Source organism: Hordeum vulgare, chromosome 3H (assembly GCF_904849725.1).
Source record: "Hordeum vulgare subsp. vulgare chromosome 3H, MorexV3_pseudomolecules_assembly, whole genome shotgun sequence".
NCBI classification, from domain to species: Eukaryota; Viridiplantae; Streptophyta; class Magnoliopsida; order Poales; family Poaceae; genus Hordeum; species Hordeum vulgare.
This window is the reverse complement of record NC_058520.1, coordinates 54,867,251-54,883,627: the sequence shown is the minus strand read 5'-3', so window position 1 is coordinate 54,883,627 and position 16,377 is coordinate 54,867,251. Positions and strand designations below refer to the sequence as shown.

Below are 16,377 nucleotides of genomic sequence, written 5' to 3'. Positions count from 1 at the left end.
ATGTAAGATTGTATTGTTGTAGAGACAGAGAATGGAACACCACCTTCAGTTTGTCATCTGATCCCACATTCTCTACCCCATGAGTGAAATAAGATAACAGTCTATTGATCAATTCACGTAGCTTCCTTGTTTTGTTTTGCCTGTCCCGCTCAATTTCTCATCATGGTGGAATTAACAATGGACGGGTTAATTTCTCAACAAAATAGGATAGGACTGACTACAATAGTTAGTTAACTTATTATTTTAATAAAACAATTAAAAGCATGTGCCCGTTGCAACGCACGGACCCTTTTACTAGTATTATATAAAAGCGTCAACATTATAGTCTTTGTGAATAGTGGCAGCTAGCCTGCTCTTTTCTCACTTAGCTAGCTATTACTAGTACTTAGTTGTACAATAAAATTTGCTAACACTTTGTTTTTTTAATAAAATGGAAAGATTCTTTGCTAAACTGCATGCATATAGTGATAGTGTGAGAGGGTGAAAACGACGTGCGTCATAATTTTTTTTGACAACCATGATTTCATAGATGGATACGTACCTGACCGAGTAGACCAGTGCGATGGCAGATTTTTTTTATCAGGAACTGTTGGTTCTGAAACGGCCGCACGGAACGCATCGGCGCCGCTACGTAGTGGCGTCCAACAGTGTAAAAGAAAAATCAAATTTCCAAAGTTAAAATGCAAATCAAAGAGGCCGTGAGATTGATGAGATCGTAATCCAACGGCTGTGAGCGAGACTCGCGATTCGTCTGGTTTTAGGGATCTCGCAGGCCCGCAGAGGCCTCGTCAGCCCGCGCGGCGGAGGAGAAAGAGTCGCCGTCGCCGTCCTAATGAGCTGGGAGGAGACGACGTCGAGCTCCAAGGCGGCTGCCCCGCCGGCCATCCGCCTCGTCAGCTTCGTCTCCGAGGAGCAGGCAAGGCTACGGTCCTCCTAATCTCTGCCTACCATCCAATCCTTCGTCAGGGGAGTAGTAGGAAAGAATCGGATGCGGAAAACCTAAAAATGCTGACATTTTGGCGGGGTGGGGAAAAAATTCGCAGCTCGACGAGGCGAAGCGGTCGAGAGGGGAGCGGGTGGAAGACGGCACCGCCCAGCGCGACAAGCCCCTGTTCCAGGTTTTTATTTTTGTCCCCCTTTCTCGCCTTCGCTTCCATTTGCTTGCCAATAATCCTCTACCGGCGGCGGTACTGATGTCTAGTGCTTATGTTCGTGCTGTGCAGATCCTGCAGGAGAACAAGGATAAGAAGGATGCGGAGTTCAACGAGCGCTTCAAGCACAGTAAGTTACCCACCCACTGCACCACTCCCCATCTTATCTCACCGCGTCTGCGAAACGTATGTGAGTGAAGTTGCTAGTAAGTGAGAGCAAGTAAGAAGTGTGTTGCAATGCAAACACCGAGCCTGCGGTCAAAAGTGTTTACCGATGAGCAAATCATGTCTATGTTAGTCGTGGTTATAGTGTTCATTTACAGTTGGGCTTGCCTGTACCTTTTCTGAAACAAAGAGGAGTATATCCTTGTTCTTGTGTGTGAAGCTGGGATAGATTGTTAAACATGTTTTGGTCTTGTTGGACAACCTTCTCTAACCTGCTCACGGCTAGTTGCCGTTACTCGGTTGAAATGGCTAAAACACAAGGTGCAGGATCTTGTCTTGATTTCTCATATTTTTTTATTGTTTTTTCCAGGACCCCCAAAGGCTTTGGATGAGGATGAGACGGAGTTTCTTGACAACTTGGCTTTGGTAAGCTTTTAACATATTGCTAACATTGGAAAGGGTTATTCAAGCTACAAAGTAGAAACTATAGGTAATTAGGTATACATATTGTTGGTCATTTGTATGTGTCACACCCAGAAGAGGATCTGGGGAATTTCGTGGGGATTTTGCTAGGGTTCTAGAGGGTTTCTGCAAAAGGTGGATAGGGATAGCGAAGAAAGAGATACGCTATAGCTAACTTGACTAGTCTAGCATCTCAATTCTTACTTCCCATTCACAGCTGAATCTACATATATAGTGCCGGTACATTAACCACTCAGACGAACAGTGTGTAGGAGTAGAACGATTACATGAATGGTAAATGATTCAAGACTCAACGGTTGATGAAACTACCCCATCTACTGTTAATCCTCGCTGCTGCCTAGATGAGATCTGGGCCGTCCGTTATCTAAACCCAGAAGTGTTGCTGACACAGGACACTCTTCTTGTGTCAGACTAAAGGGGACAACACACTAGTGCTGACAGTATGTCTATCAGTTTCCTCTATATTGACATATTGAACCAAGATAGGATTTTCTTTTGTACATTCTCAGTGCATCTGTATGTTTGTAACTGCCTTAAGACTTCTTTGCCCTTGGCCTTGATACCACCTTTAGGGCTTGTTCAGTTCTTGGGTTTTGATTCCCCAGGTGGAAACAATACCTACGGGGTTTCAGTTAAACCCTCATGCCACTCTTTCCCCACGGTGGTTTCAGTTTCTAGTCCATGTGTAATCCTCCCATTTAAAATTTGTTTGGTTACCAGAGGTCAAAGTGAATTTGACAGTGGCAATGCTAAACAGTAATCATCCGTGGCTAGCAATTTGACAGTGACACCAGTCCAAATAATCCATTACACATTGACACCTCCAGGAAAGATAAAAATTTAAGAATAACCTTCACGTTGATACAAGCCACAATTGCACACAACTCCATACACACAATCTGGTCTGAAAAGTATGGAAGTTAACCAGAGAAGGGAATCTAGCTTCTCTAATAAGAACAAACTAAACACCTCTGTCCACTTCTCTTGACCTATTTTCAGTGCCAGAAAATATGTAGCTTTCAGCATCTCCTTACTCAAGGATCTTAAGTTTGTCAAAGAATTTCAGGTACAAATCATGAAATTTTGGCTCGATACTTGCCATGCAAAGATAAACATGTAACTAGTGTTTCAAGGTTAGAAAAAGCGGTGCAAAAAAGAAAGGAAAACGAATGGGTATGATACCTTTTCATGACCATGTTTTGTGCAAACCAAGGATAATATTGTTCCTGAAGCACTTCATTACATTATTTTGCCTTGGCTTCCATATTAGAGGTGGATATACTGTTCCTCACAAGCAAGATCTTGTTGTGAACTTCAGATGTAGGAGTCTAGGTACAGAGGAAAATCTATTACCGCAACCACATCGTGTATTCTGAGCAAATACCAATGAAAACAATTAGCAATACCAACCTCAATCAGTCTATCTCTTTACTCCACTACTGCTAAAATCCAAATCCCATGGTGCGGGGATGTTGCTGAGGCAAACCTATACACGAGGGCCATACAAGTAATTCACGGAGTGGGCGTAAAGATTAACTTCCATAACATTGGCGTGATTCAGTTTGAGCAACAGATCCTGACGTAATACATCTTCGTAATGAAAATGGAGTGGAAACATCATGGCTTTTCCGCTTTTTTTGAGAATGAGCACTGTGAACTATCCGCTTCAAAAAGGATAGTTGATTGAACCGAAACCAACGTCAAGTACGAGTTATTAAGCGCCGAATCAAACAAAGTGTACTTCCTTTACGCTTGATGTAGGATTTACCTATTAATATGAAGTTCACTCTTCTGCTGACTTGAGTCCAGAAGGGAAGCGACTGATTTCCAATTCTTCTTTGCTAGCGCTTGACTCCTGTGGAATTCCATTAACAAGCTTAAAAGAAAGCCTTTTATTTGGTTTTTGAGATACTAGTTATTTATAGGTTAAGTTCGATATTTCACTCCGTGGGCCGGCTAAAAATATGTAATCACCACTGCTCTCATGAATATGACAAGTAATCAAGCCACCTGTGGAGGTATTTGGAGGGCGCAGAAAATTAGTCGAATGAGCAGTACTTGACAAGTTGACATGCTTGTAGAATGAGCAAGTGAAGATGGTGGAATAGTTTTCCGCAATTGAATATTTTTGCAGTAGGTTAAAGAGAGACATCTGGTGTCTAAATTACACAAAAAGCAGAAAAAAAAGGAAAGCAAAACTAAAACGAGCACTGCATCCAAGCATCTCACTTTTGGAAATATGAACTGGAAACAGGCAGTCATATAGAAAATCTCTAATGCTTCAACACCTTTAGATTAAAGGCTGAATCAGCAGGTGCCGAAGGAACTGAAAGTTGACTAGGTAAAATGCTCTTGTCTGAGAGGTGCTGACAGATAGTTGCCTTTGCTGCAACAAATAAGGTGTCCTTCCTAGCTGAGTTGGAGATGTACCCATTAACTGCAATGATGGTCCAGAAGCCTAAATAAATCCGACCATGTCAATGAGGAAAAGGGATTAGGTAGCAGTAAAGCATATCAAGAAGTAAGCAAGTGGCAGGATCTTATTATCCTAACAAAACGCCAAACAATACATTCCCCAGGACCATTGCACCTTCAATTCCAATTTAACAGTTGCCCCAAAGATTTTTTACGGCTGCCAAAAATTATCTACCCTTTGCTTTTTGTGACGAGTTACCTCCATGGTTTAATTGATGAAAGCATGCTACCCCATAGAAACCAAGTTAACATCGGGCTCATTTTTACTTGATGAAATCCTGGCAAGGGCTCGCTCAATTACAGAGACCATTTCAGCATGACTAGCTCGAAGATGTGAAATCTGCAATATGTGATATCACTACTGTGGCCACTCTATTACACGATCCATGAACTTTCCAGTGCTGTTCTATCAGACATAAACATCTGCATCCAATCTGTACAGGTCACAGTAAACTAGGCAGTCAATCTGCATTCCTTTCACCCTTTACTATAGAAAGGGAAAAGTAGTTTCCTATAAGTTTTTCAAACCTGCATGTGTCTGTCTACCCAATGGAACAAAACTAATAAGAACTAAAAACATGCCATCTTAGATCGTAACTGAACTGAAAACAGGTTATAGTTTAAAGCGAGACTGATTAAGCTTCATGTCGGTATCATTCATGCCGCCATTATCTATTCTCTAGTGACCTGGTATCCTAAGTTTGTGATAGCACCCACTAGCAGACACCCTGGCACATCCTATATTAAGACAAGTACAGGATACTAGCCAACCACCTTAGGATTTAACCCCTTTTGCGCTGTTAGAATTAAACTGGCAACCACATTATTGAAAAATAGTATGTTGTTGATCATTTACTGCAACCACAAGTAAATTCTTGAGTTTTAACATAAATCAACCACAATTATTCTTTAGAGATGAATTTGTTTTCTAACATCAATTTAGTATTCACCTTCTTTGGGTAATTATGCTGAACATTATTAAGAAAAGGTAACAATGTTATTTGCAACTTTGGTGAATAATATTACAAGAGACCACAACTTCATTATTTTCCTTGGGTACAATTTTGGGTGGAGGTATGGAAAATGTGTGCTGCTGTTTTCCTCAAGAGGATCCTTCTTTCCAATTCATGACAATAATTGGTCTTCGGACTTAACAATTGTCATATGAAAATTCTTAAAACTGAAAATTAGGGATTTTTCTGCAGTAAAACGGTTGAGTAGCTTGTTTATCATATTTCAAGTTAGTAGTACTCTAGTACTGGTCTTTGGCTATTTGATATCTGAATAAATAAGAATTTTGGACATAAAACATGAGATTTCAAGTATGCTAACTGTTAATGTAGTCTGTATCTTGTGCTGCCATGCAACATCTTACACTTTTCAATTTACTATGGTGCAGTCAAGGAGAGAATATGACCAGCAGGTGGCCAATGAAGAAGCTGAACAACTCCGTAGTTTCCACGTGAGTAATATTAGTTCCTCTGTTCATTAATATAAGACATTTTTTAGACTTATGGTAAGTCTAAAAAACAATGTACATAGGGAATAACAAATTTGTGTCTTTCAACACTGCAAATGTTTGTGTCTTTCATGTAGAAAGTACAATGAAACATGAAATCTGATTTATACGCTTTGACTGGTTGCATATGGGTGCATTCTTGTCGCTCTAGCATTTCATATTCATTAACAGATAAAAAAGACACTATGTGAATGTGGAGAATTTTTTTCATGTGGGAATCTAGCTATCATGTGAAAACAGCAGATAGTGGAGCCTTTTAATCCTCCACACCCGATTCTATGCTTGGTCTTAATAAGCCTGTAAAGTTCAGCAATTGTTTCAACATCACAAGAATGTGGGAGGCAGGATAGGAAGGCTTGCTTGCTACGACTAGGGTTGTAACTCATATGGCATACCTAATGAATGTCTTTCTTCCTTCAGGAGGCTGTAGCTGCCCAGTCCACTATTGCTCATGAACTTGGTGAGGTGCCTACAGTCTCTAGGCCTGAGGTAGGCAACAACAAGAAAGCATATTTAATTTCATGCCACACTTTTAAATTTTTAATACAAGGTTGCGAAAAATTACAATAGATACTGCACATGTGGCCAGTTGCTATAGTTACATTCCCCATCATGATGGTGGAGGCAAATAAAACATTTCTTGGACCAAATTGCCCTGGTTTTCATCTTTGTTTATATGTGATCTTCAGGAGAGCAAGCCTAAGCCACCTCCAAAGAGGAGCCAGCCTGAGCTCCTGAGAAACATTACAGTTTCCGTGAAGCCACGAGCCAAGAAAGCAAAATCTGACGCGGAGAGTAAGCCTGTTCCCAAGGAGCTACCTTCGAATGGGCATGATACAAACTGTGAGCCACAAGGTGACACCAAGAGCAGCGTGCTTGGCTCTCTGGCCGCATACGGGGACGATGACGACGAAAGTGGCGATGAACCATGACCAACTGTAATATTCCAGACTCTAGAATGCTCATTGTATGCAAACCGGAATCTGACTGCGACGCCGCAGCAGCCTGCAAGAGGTTTTTTCCTGGTGAGATGCAAAGGATGCATCCATGATTCTGTTGCAGTGTATGAACGTATTGTCGAAGGTGATGAGTTCTGTCTGACCAAAAAGATCTAACACCATAATAGTGAGTGAAACGATCTTGTTAGCGCCATTATGGTACGACATGCAATCACAGCCAGAATTCACCTATCAAAGGCCACATCCATCCACTGACCATTGTACAAAACTCAGAGTGAAAAGATCGTAGGTGCAGTAATTCCGAATGAAATCCTATATGAGTGCCGATGCTGTTTCTTGCCTACTTTTTTTTCGAGACAAGGCTATTTCTTACCTACTATTTTTAGACAAGCTATTTCTTGTACTCCCTCCGTTTTTTCTTAGTCCGTATATAAGATCTGGTCAAAGTCAAACTTCATAAACTTTGACTAAATTTATAGAATAAAATATCAACATTTATAATATTGAATCAATATTAGTAGATGCACCATAATATTAATTTTCATAGCATATAGGTTTAGTATTATAAATGTTGATATCTTTTGATATATATTTGATCAAACTTTGTATCAGTTGACTTTGATCAAATCTTATATGCAGACTAAAAAGAAATGGTAGGAGGCATTTATCGTGAAGCTACTGGGCTGGTCCAGTGCTGCAGCTATCACTAGTGCGAGTTTTTTTTTTCTTTTATGTATCCCCCCACCCCCCTTCTAAAAATTGTGTTTTTCTTATGGGTTTTCATTGCTTTTGAGCTGTTTATTTATTTTTCTTCTTTCTTAGGTTTTCACGGGGTTTTCTTGTTTTTTTTCTTTTCCTTTCTTTAACACGTGTCTACCATTCTTTCATTACACATTGTACATTTTTTGTATACACACGTAACATTCTTTTATACATGTTGAGCATTTTTAAATTACATGATGTACATTTTTTAAAATATATGTTTTTGAACATCTTTTCTTTTACATGTTAAACATTTCTCAAATACATGTAGAACATTTTGAGTGACATGAAACATTTTTCTAACTACGCCAATATTTTTTTATTGTATACACATTTTTGAAAAATATCACAAACAAAATTTTGAAACACGTTACATTTTTTTAAAATTATGCAAACAATTTTAAAACGTCCTGGCATTTTTCGGAATGCATGCACATTTTTTATATTTCATGTTCATTTATTTGAATGGTATTAAATACATTTTTTGAATCACGCTAACTTTTTTTACATTGTATAAATATTTTTGAAAAATGTCACGAACATCTTTTCTGAAATGCTTGAACATTTTCTTTGGATGCTATCAACACTATTTTTTGAACCATGGGATGGATGTATTAAAAATTTAAGAAACATGTTTTTATGTTTTAAAAATATAAGTACAAATAATGAAAGAAAGCCCCCCTCCATGGGCCGCCCGATTTAGGGGGCGCCTAACTCCTAAGCCCCATTTTCTTGCTGCTCTAAGGCCTTCTCCACTTCTTTCTTCAACTCCTATGGTGTAGTTCCTTCTTGATACTTTTCCGATGTCTTCATCGAAGTAACCATGTGTCATTCGAATGCATAGGAAGCTCACAGAAGAGTGAAGTCACCTCGGTTTGAATGGCGCGTGCAGTAGCGAAGGACGCACAAAAGTAAAGGTAGGACGGGCTTTGATCACTCGCCACCGAAAAACGCCGTCGTGTCCATGCGCCGCCTTGCACCCAGCATGCGCTGAACAAATCAAGGTAGGGCGGCGCCAGTCCTTGCCCTATTGGGTCCTCTGCTACTGAGCGTCATCAATATCCTATTATATGACCGTAGCCTAACTTGTACTCGTTTCAGAAGACTTAACTTTTGATCTAAGTCAAACAGTGCAAAGTTTGTAGAGAAAAAACTATCAAGAAATACGATACCAAATTAATATCATTTGATATACAATAAAAATGTATATTTTTTCATATTATATCTAAGTCAGTACTGTAGTCGTTGATGATTTTTCTTACAAACTTGATCAAACTATGCTCCGTTGGATCTCAGAGGCGGAAACAGAAAATAACACAATTCCAATTCCAACGACTTTCTCATGTATTCGCATGCCTAACATACCTAACATCGTAAAGACAACTGGGCCGAAAGGCAGTCTTGACAAGGAGATTGGATTGGTGCTAGACAAGAATCGTATTCTACCTGAGCCACCCTCAGATGACAAGAATCGTATTTCCATGCCCACCACACGTCGAAAGCAGAGCAGCTGACAGGGCCTGCCACTAACTAGTGTTCTCTTGGAATAAAGGTTGCGTTGCGTTGCCCCATATCCTACCTTGGCATATTGCCAGTCTCAAGGCAGAATATGGCCCCAGGCATCATCAGCATCTCAATCTCCATGTGATAGTTCAGCTACGACGAGCTCACCTCCATCCGTGGCATGGGCAACACAGGGCCGCCGAGGATGACGTCGTGGTGCAGGCACTGCGGCGCGGGCATCGTGGCGCCGCCGGCCGGGTCGAGCTCCGGCGTCCGGTGCGCGCTCTGCCGCCGCGTGACGCGCGTCGAGCGGCACCGCAGCGTGGGCGCGCCCCCGTCGCCGCCGCGGACGGTGCGCTCTGCCAGTCGCGAGCTGCCGGCCGGCTACCCGGCAACCCGCGGCAAGAAGCGCGCCGTCCTCGTCGGCGTCAGCTACACGGGCACCGACCACGAGCTCAGGGGCACGGTGAAGGACGTCGAGTGCATGAGGACCCTCCTCCGCGACAAGTTTGGCTTCCCCGGCGACTCCATCCTCGTCCTCACCGGTACTAACTAATCCAAGAATTCATTCACGAAGTGAATAAGAGTGTCTGATCATCTGATATATGATCGATGTGTGTTTGTGCTTGTGTCAGAGGAGAGGAGCGACGAGCCGTACAGGGTGCCGACGAGGGAGAACCTGCTGCTGGCGATGCGGTGGCTGGTGGAGGGGTGCGGCGCCGGCGACTCGCTGGTGTTCCACTTCTCCGGGCACGGCGTGCAGAAGCTGGACATGAACGGCGACGAGGTGGACGGGTACAACGAGGCGCTGTGCCCGCTCGACTTCGAGGACAAGGGCAAGATCCTGGACGACGAGATCAACGAGACCATCGTCCGGCCGCTCGGCCCCGGCGTCAAGCTCCACGCCATCATCGACACCTGCCACAGCGGCACCATCCTCGACCTCAGCTACCTCTGCCGCCTCTCCAGGTACGTTGGTTTCTTTCAGGCCGTGCTTGTGTCTCATCTACGTACTCATCTTGACGACGAGTGAACCTTTGCTGTGACCCATCCCATCCAAAGGACCGGGTACTGGCAGTGGGAGAACCACGTCCGTCAGCCGGCCAAGCCGAAATGCACCAGCGGAGGCCTCGCCGTCTCCATCAGCGGCTGCAACGACGACCAGAAGTCGGCGGAGTCGAGCACCCAGGGGTTCCCCGATTCCTCTGCCATTGGCGCCATGACGGACAGCTTCATCAAGGCCGTGGAGTCCGAGCCGGGGACGACGTACGGGCGGCTGCTGGGCGCGATGAGGGCGACGATCCGGGACGGCCAGGGGGCCGGCCGCCGCCTCCTCCCCGGGCGGATCGGCTCCTTCGTTCGCAAGATGATCACCTCCGGCGGCGTGCAGGAGCCCCAGCTCTGCTCTTCCGAGATGTTCGACATCTACCGGAAGCCTTTTCTCCTGTGAAAAGCTTCACCTTACCGATGATGCTGTCGTCCTGTCCTGCACTGTACTTGCGACTTGTGAGCAAACGGAACGGGACATTTCAGTTGTACTGTACTCAGTGGAATTAAAATGAAGGTCCAAACCGAACCACATGTTTCCAGAAACAACATTTCAGTTGCTGAATCCATCAACAGTTCAGGTGTGAATTTTCATGCGGACTACTCGGCATTGAGGCGAGCTGCCTTTGCCTCATGTAATGTGCCTAGCTACTTAGGTTTATCTGTGAGGCTGACAAGGGATTTCACGATCCCAGGGCTGATCTTGTCAGCGAGTGCGCCTTTCTCCGAGATCAGAAATGACTTCTCCTTCACAAAGCTCTGCAGCTTCTTGGTGTCGAAGTCTAGGCGCTCCTGATCTGCAACATCGTGAAGAAACGCGATAAGGAATTGCATAATCAATAGTAATGGACTACGCTTGCTAACGCTGAGCTTCTGTAACAGTTACTTTAAAAGTTTGCATGCAAAGAACATGCCTCAATTATGACACAAGTACGGAATCAGATCACTATTTTTCACCAGGTAAGGAAATCATGTGGTGAAAACAAGCAATTCAACAGGCCTCTGAATATACTTGAAATAAACCCTCCTGGGTTTTGAGGCTTTGCATGCATCAAACCTACTTCGACAGGGACAAAATGCACAGAATTCATAGATCCGGATGAAGAAAAGGTACCTTCTTCCAGAATAGTGTGTGTTGCATGAAATGGAACACGGGCAAAAATATCTGATCCTGGAAACATTAGCCAGGTATGTTCTTTGGGGTCGTGGTTTCCACATGTCGAGCATATCTCCTTTACCAGCTGCTTGCCTGCGGTTCCTTCCATTTCTTTCATCACGATGTCAAAGGGAGATGGAACACTACTTTTGGTTGTCCTGGCTCTTTTCCGTAGGGCTGTCAATGCCTCCCTGTTAGCATTCCTCATCTTGTCATTTTGCACAAGCTGATGCTCACACAAGAACAAACCATAAGACATCAGCATTGCTACATGACAAAAATTAACAGAATAAATTAGTAACACCTGCATACCTCATGCCTAGCCAGAAGAAGTTGCTCTGCGTCAGTTTCAATGTCAACCAGAGCCTCTTGAAGCTGCTTCATGTTAGAGTCCATGACAAAACTGCGAAACAATGCCAATTCATTTTCCAAATATAAGTAAATCAGTTCAGAATACAATCATCTGCATACCATACATTCATAAGCAAAATAATACACAATTTAATGATTCCGGTTTCTAGCATGTTGTATCATAGAAGCAACAAAGTGCTGAAAACACACAAACAAAATGTGTTGTGCAAAAGTATGAGATCTTGTCTCTAATAAAACATATCTCAAAATACCCCAAGCTGGATGTCATATTTAAAATAATAACTAGAAAACATATAATAGATATGTTAACTGTTAACAACAGAGCAAAAGTAGCTAAAATTAACACATGGCAATCACAGTGGAAATAGATCGATGAGCATTAGGATATGAGAGAACCTCGACCTACTTGAGACACACGCATTTGGTACAATAGTATAACGGTAATGTAATATGAGTATATATGTGGTTCTGTTCTCTGATGTCCTTGTCAATTAATAGGCTAATTGGATATCATGGTAAAATCCTTGTGCCTCTACACAACACTAGTGCAATGGCATGATCTGAAATTGTGTAATCAGGCAAATATAACAAAGTGCAGCTGCAAGCATGACTTAGAAAACAAAACACATTTCTGAATATACAAGAGGCAACTAAGCCATCAGCTGTGCAGAAGTCACCAGCAAATCTTATTTGAAGAGTCAAAGCTTCAGCAAGCAAAGTAGCTGAGCATCTCGGGTGTACTAAATACATTTTCTTGCTATTTTTCTAATAATCCAATACAAATCTAAACATCAATCATTTAGCTAGAAAACACCTCAACTAATACCCTTGTAATGCAAAAACATCACTGTGTCCTCTACTGAATATCCAGATGAAGCAATTGAATTTCCAACCTATAGAAGTACTTTCAGTTAGCAGATCGCAGCTTCATGGTCTATAAACTAGTGGATTTTCAACCTATTGAGCGACCGAAGCACGGCAGTTCTGGAAAGAAATTAGTAACTGCTATGACCTCTAGCGTTCAGGTTTCAGAGAAAAATCAGGAAGCCAACCCTAGCGACTGGATCTGGCTGGAAACTGGGAAACGTCAGCGCTGCTGTGCAGTGGTGGAGCCAAGATTGAAGCAAACCCCAGGCCAACTCTTTCTCGGAAACATGAAAAAACTTTGCCACTTATAACTATCCACGAAATACATCATAACATTTTAGAAAATATACCCCGTACGAAAGCATAAAAAACAGCTTAATTGCTCAATAAATCAAGGGTTTTAACTCAATGCTTAACAATATATACACTACCAAAAATAGATAAAAAAAAGGTAAAAGTACAAATAATAGTACGTGGATACAGAAAAGGTACCAAATCAATTGTTTGCTTTATCTGTGCCTCCCATAACTACACAAACCCGGTGAAAAAGATGTTTCATCTTCAGTTTTAGTTTCAATTCAGTTTTCTTCTGCATACACTGATATACATAGACAGACATATAACTAGTTCCGGTGTGGTTACTGGCTGTAGCAGTTTTCCACGTATTTAATCATGCACATGGTACAGAAACTGAAATCGCGTGAGAAGATTACCCAGCAACCTGGCCGGCTGGCACCGGCCTTGGCAAGTAGTGGTAGCAGGCAGAGGCGGGGGCAGTCCTGGCCTCCTGAGGCGGGGAGAGTCCGGCGCGGCGGCAACTGTCTAGCGCGAGGGGAAACGGCGGCGGGCAGGGGAAGCCGGGAGGGGCGGAGGGCAACGGACGGCGGACGCCGGCAACTAGGCAACTAGGTCGCAAAGGGGCGGCGCGGCGTCCGAGCGTGCGATCTGCGATGCGAGCGAGACCTTTTTTTTTTTTTAGTTGAACGAGCGAGACTGCTGTATGGTTGTGTGCGTGGCAGCGTGCGATGCGATGCGAGACGGCGCGTCCGTGGCTAGAGGGCCCTTTGTGCCTGGGGCCTAGGCCGTGTTGGGCTGTTGTACAAGGGCCCAGTACAAAAACTAAGCTAGGCAGAGGAAAAAGCTTCCGCAACCTGTGCCTGGGCTTGGTGCCTGGGGTACAGCTCATTGTGTATTCAAAAAATCATGATTTGAAAATGTTCCTACATTTAAAATTACGAATTTGAAAAAAGAAATCATGATTTAAAAATTTTCTCATGAATTCAAAAAATGTTCCCAACTTCTAAAACTAGTCACGATTTTTTTGAAATTTGATTTGATTTTTTTGCAAAATCAAAAATAAAAAGAAACAATTGAAAAAGGAAAGAAAAATAAAAAATATAAAAAAAGAAATACGGAAAAAGCTGAAATAAAACACAGAAAAAAACTTGGTCGCCCAATCGTAAGTAATGGGGATATATGGATGCGTGTTTGATGCGGTGCGAAAACAAGCGTCACTTTTTTTTAAATATGCACGAGTGTTTATATCACATATTATAGAAGAAAGGGGTAAAGAAACTATCGACCATGTTTACAACAAGATTACACGCTCGTTCTACCCACCACAATATCGATATAAAAATGTGGGATCACTTGCTGCTAGCCCACTTACTCAAGCCACCGAAGAAAAACTCTAGATCGTCCTTCAACACACCCACTGACTTCCATGTTATTCCTTCCCGCTCGATGTTCCGCATGACTAGCTTAAGGGATGATGACTCGTCGTCGAAAACAATGGCATTACGGTGTTTCCAACTTTCCCAAAGACAAAGGGTGATTGTCACCCTTAGGTCTATGGTTGTACAATCAGTCGCACTTCGTATGGCGCACCATTCTACAAGCTCGTCATCCACCATCGAAGTTTGGGTCACCTCACCAAGAGCGGTCCAGATCCATAGCTCCATAGCTACAATGTTCTTGTAAAGACACATGTTAGAAGGATGTGGCTTACGTTCCTACCCTACCTCTCAGTTACAAAATGGGCAAGTAGCTTGGTGTGGTAGTCCACGACGTGCGAGACGGTCCGAAGTCCAGCAACGATTACACATGGCAAGCCACGAGAAGAAACGACATTGTAGGGGCACTTTGTGTTTCCATACAAATTCTACATATGGTGCCACCTCTCTCCGAATTTGGCCGTGTAAGCGGACCTGAGTGTGTACGATCCGTTGGGTTCCCAAGCCCATGTGATGGTGTCGGTCCCATTGTCATCTATCTCCACCTCTGACACCCTTCGCGAGAGCCGCATGTACTCACCAATGTAGTGCAGCCCCAAGTTAGGCTGAGGTGTTGTTGTGTAGATCCTAGCTACCGTGCATGAAGATTTTGTTCTAGGGGCTACCACATCATAAATGTTGGGTGCCAATTATTGTATCCGACAACACTGGAGCCATCTATCTTCCCAAAAAGAGTGTTCTCGCCATTGCTTGTAGTTGCATGTGTTGCTGCTTGGTACTCCCTCCTTTCCGGTTTACAGGGCTCATCTCAAAAATTTCAGATTTCCATTATATTAGGCTCATTTTGATCTAATTAAGTTAAAGTGCTTTGAGTTCCATGCCATATTTAATTCATAGAGTTTAGAGAAAGGAGATGAGTGGCTATGCATGCATCGTTTTCTACATCCACCATGCAAGTCCAATGAGAAGGAGGATGCTACATTTATTGCCTTGGAAATTGAATGTGTGAGAAATTTTTCATTTGCTAGTTAAACTAGTGTCATTCACTCACAATTTATCTTGGTTGATGAGATTTCAGATTTGAGCCCTATAAACCGGAAAGAAGGGAGTAGATCATCATTGCCTCGCTCGTGACATTGAACTCAAATTTAGCCCATGGCCTTTGCCGATCAATGTACTTCAACCATAGCCATTGCGCTTGTAAAGTCGCGTTAAGCCACAGTAAGTTGGGGATGCCTAGTCCATCGGCCCAGCATGACGTGCACACTTGTTCCCAACCCACTCAGCAGTTACCCTCACGGGCCTCTCTTTTTGGACACCACGAGAAACCTATGCAAATCTTCTCCAAGGCCAATATTGTCTTCGGTGGTAGCTCTAGAGCCATCAAGGCATGAATCGGTATGACACATAACACCAATTGCACCATCAACATTCGTATACTCTTCGGGAGCGTGGTTGCATAGCCGATGAAAAAAATCAGCACAGGTGCACTTGTGCGCATGTTTGTCAACGAGGCCCGTAATGTCGACACCCACTTCTTCTACGTGCTAGAGGCGCTGCAAAGACTGAAAGCACAATTGCTCCATAGGATGATTTTGATAATTGATCATAATATATGCATCATTGGACTAGTGAGTTTACTCAAGTATATTTCAGAAAAGTTCAAAGTTGCCTTGGCATATAGGATTGTGAGGAGAAGCCCCTTGATGCAAGGAAGGAATAGGATTGGTTCAAGCTTCAAGCAAGAAGAATCTACATTTTACATTTATGAGAAATCACTTTGAGTCCATAGGAAAACTAATATTATTAAAAGGGGGTGACGTATTATGATGAATTGATTTCTCAAGTGCTTTAAGATAGCCACCAAAAATACCCAGCCATTCTCTCATAAAATATCTCTGTCCAAAGCCAAACCAGCAAAATCGGTGCCACCAACAATTTTCACTCGACCCTACAGATTTTACACTTCACAGATCCTATGCCAAACCCTACCATCTGGGTACCACCAACTTTCACATCGGTGCCACCGAGATTGAGTGACCAAATTTCTATTGAGAATATTTCAAGAATCGAAAATTCCGAGTTCCAAATAGGTCTCACCGAGATTTGGAAACTCGTCTAGGTCATCGGTACCACCAAGATTCCTATATCAGTCTCACCGATAATTCAAAAGTTGCTACATTTA

General features: G+C 42.9%; 3 protein-coding genes across 3 annotated transcripts; 2 read left to right on the top strand and 1 right to left on the bottom strand.

Moving 5' to 3' along the window:
- The first annotated feature begins 706 nt into the window (after positions 1-706).
- On the top strand, positions 707-6,901 carry LOC123442949 (PSME3-interacting protein). The gene is made up of 7 exons (XM_045119142.1): positions 707-916; positions 1,044-1,118; positions 1,224-1,281; positions 1,687-1,742; positions 5,674-5,736; positions 6,214-6,282; positions 6,483-6,901. The coding sequence occupies exons 1-7, from the start codon at positions 833-835 to the stop codon at positions 6,723-6,725; spliced, it is 648 nt and encodes a 215-aa protein (XP_044975077.1). The 5' UTR covers positions 707-832; the 3' UTR covers positions 6,726-6,901.
- Positions 6,902-8,679: 1,778 nt separating this feature from the next.
- LOC123442947 (metacaspase-1-like) lies at positions 8,680-10,593 on the top strand. The gene is made up of 3 exons (XM_045119140.1): positions 8,680-9,562; positions 9,653-9,986; positions 10,080-10,593. The coding sequence occupies exons 1-3, from the start codon at positions 9,199-9,201 to the stop codon at positions 10,465-10,467; spliced, it is 1,086 nt and encodes a 361-aa protein (XP_044975075.1). The 5' UTR covers positions 8,680-9,198; the 3' UTR covers positions 10,468-10,593.
- Positions 10,545-13,427, bottom strand: LOC123442948. The gene is made up of 4 exons (XM_045119141.1): positions 13,173-13,427; positions 11,533-11,623; positions 11,179-11,446; positions 10,545-10,861 (listed from the first exon to the last, which is right to left on the bottom strand). Exons 2-4 carry the CDS (start codon positions 11,614-11,616, stop codon positions 10,713-10,715), a joined length of 501 nt encoding a protein of 166 aa, XP_044975076.1. The 5' UTR covers positions 11,617-11,623; positions 13,173-13,427; the 3' UTR covers positions 10,545-10,712.
- Positions 13,428-16,377: the final 2,950 nt, after the last annotated feature.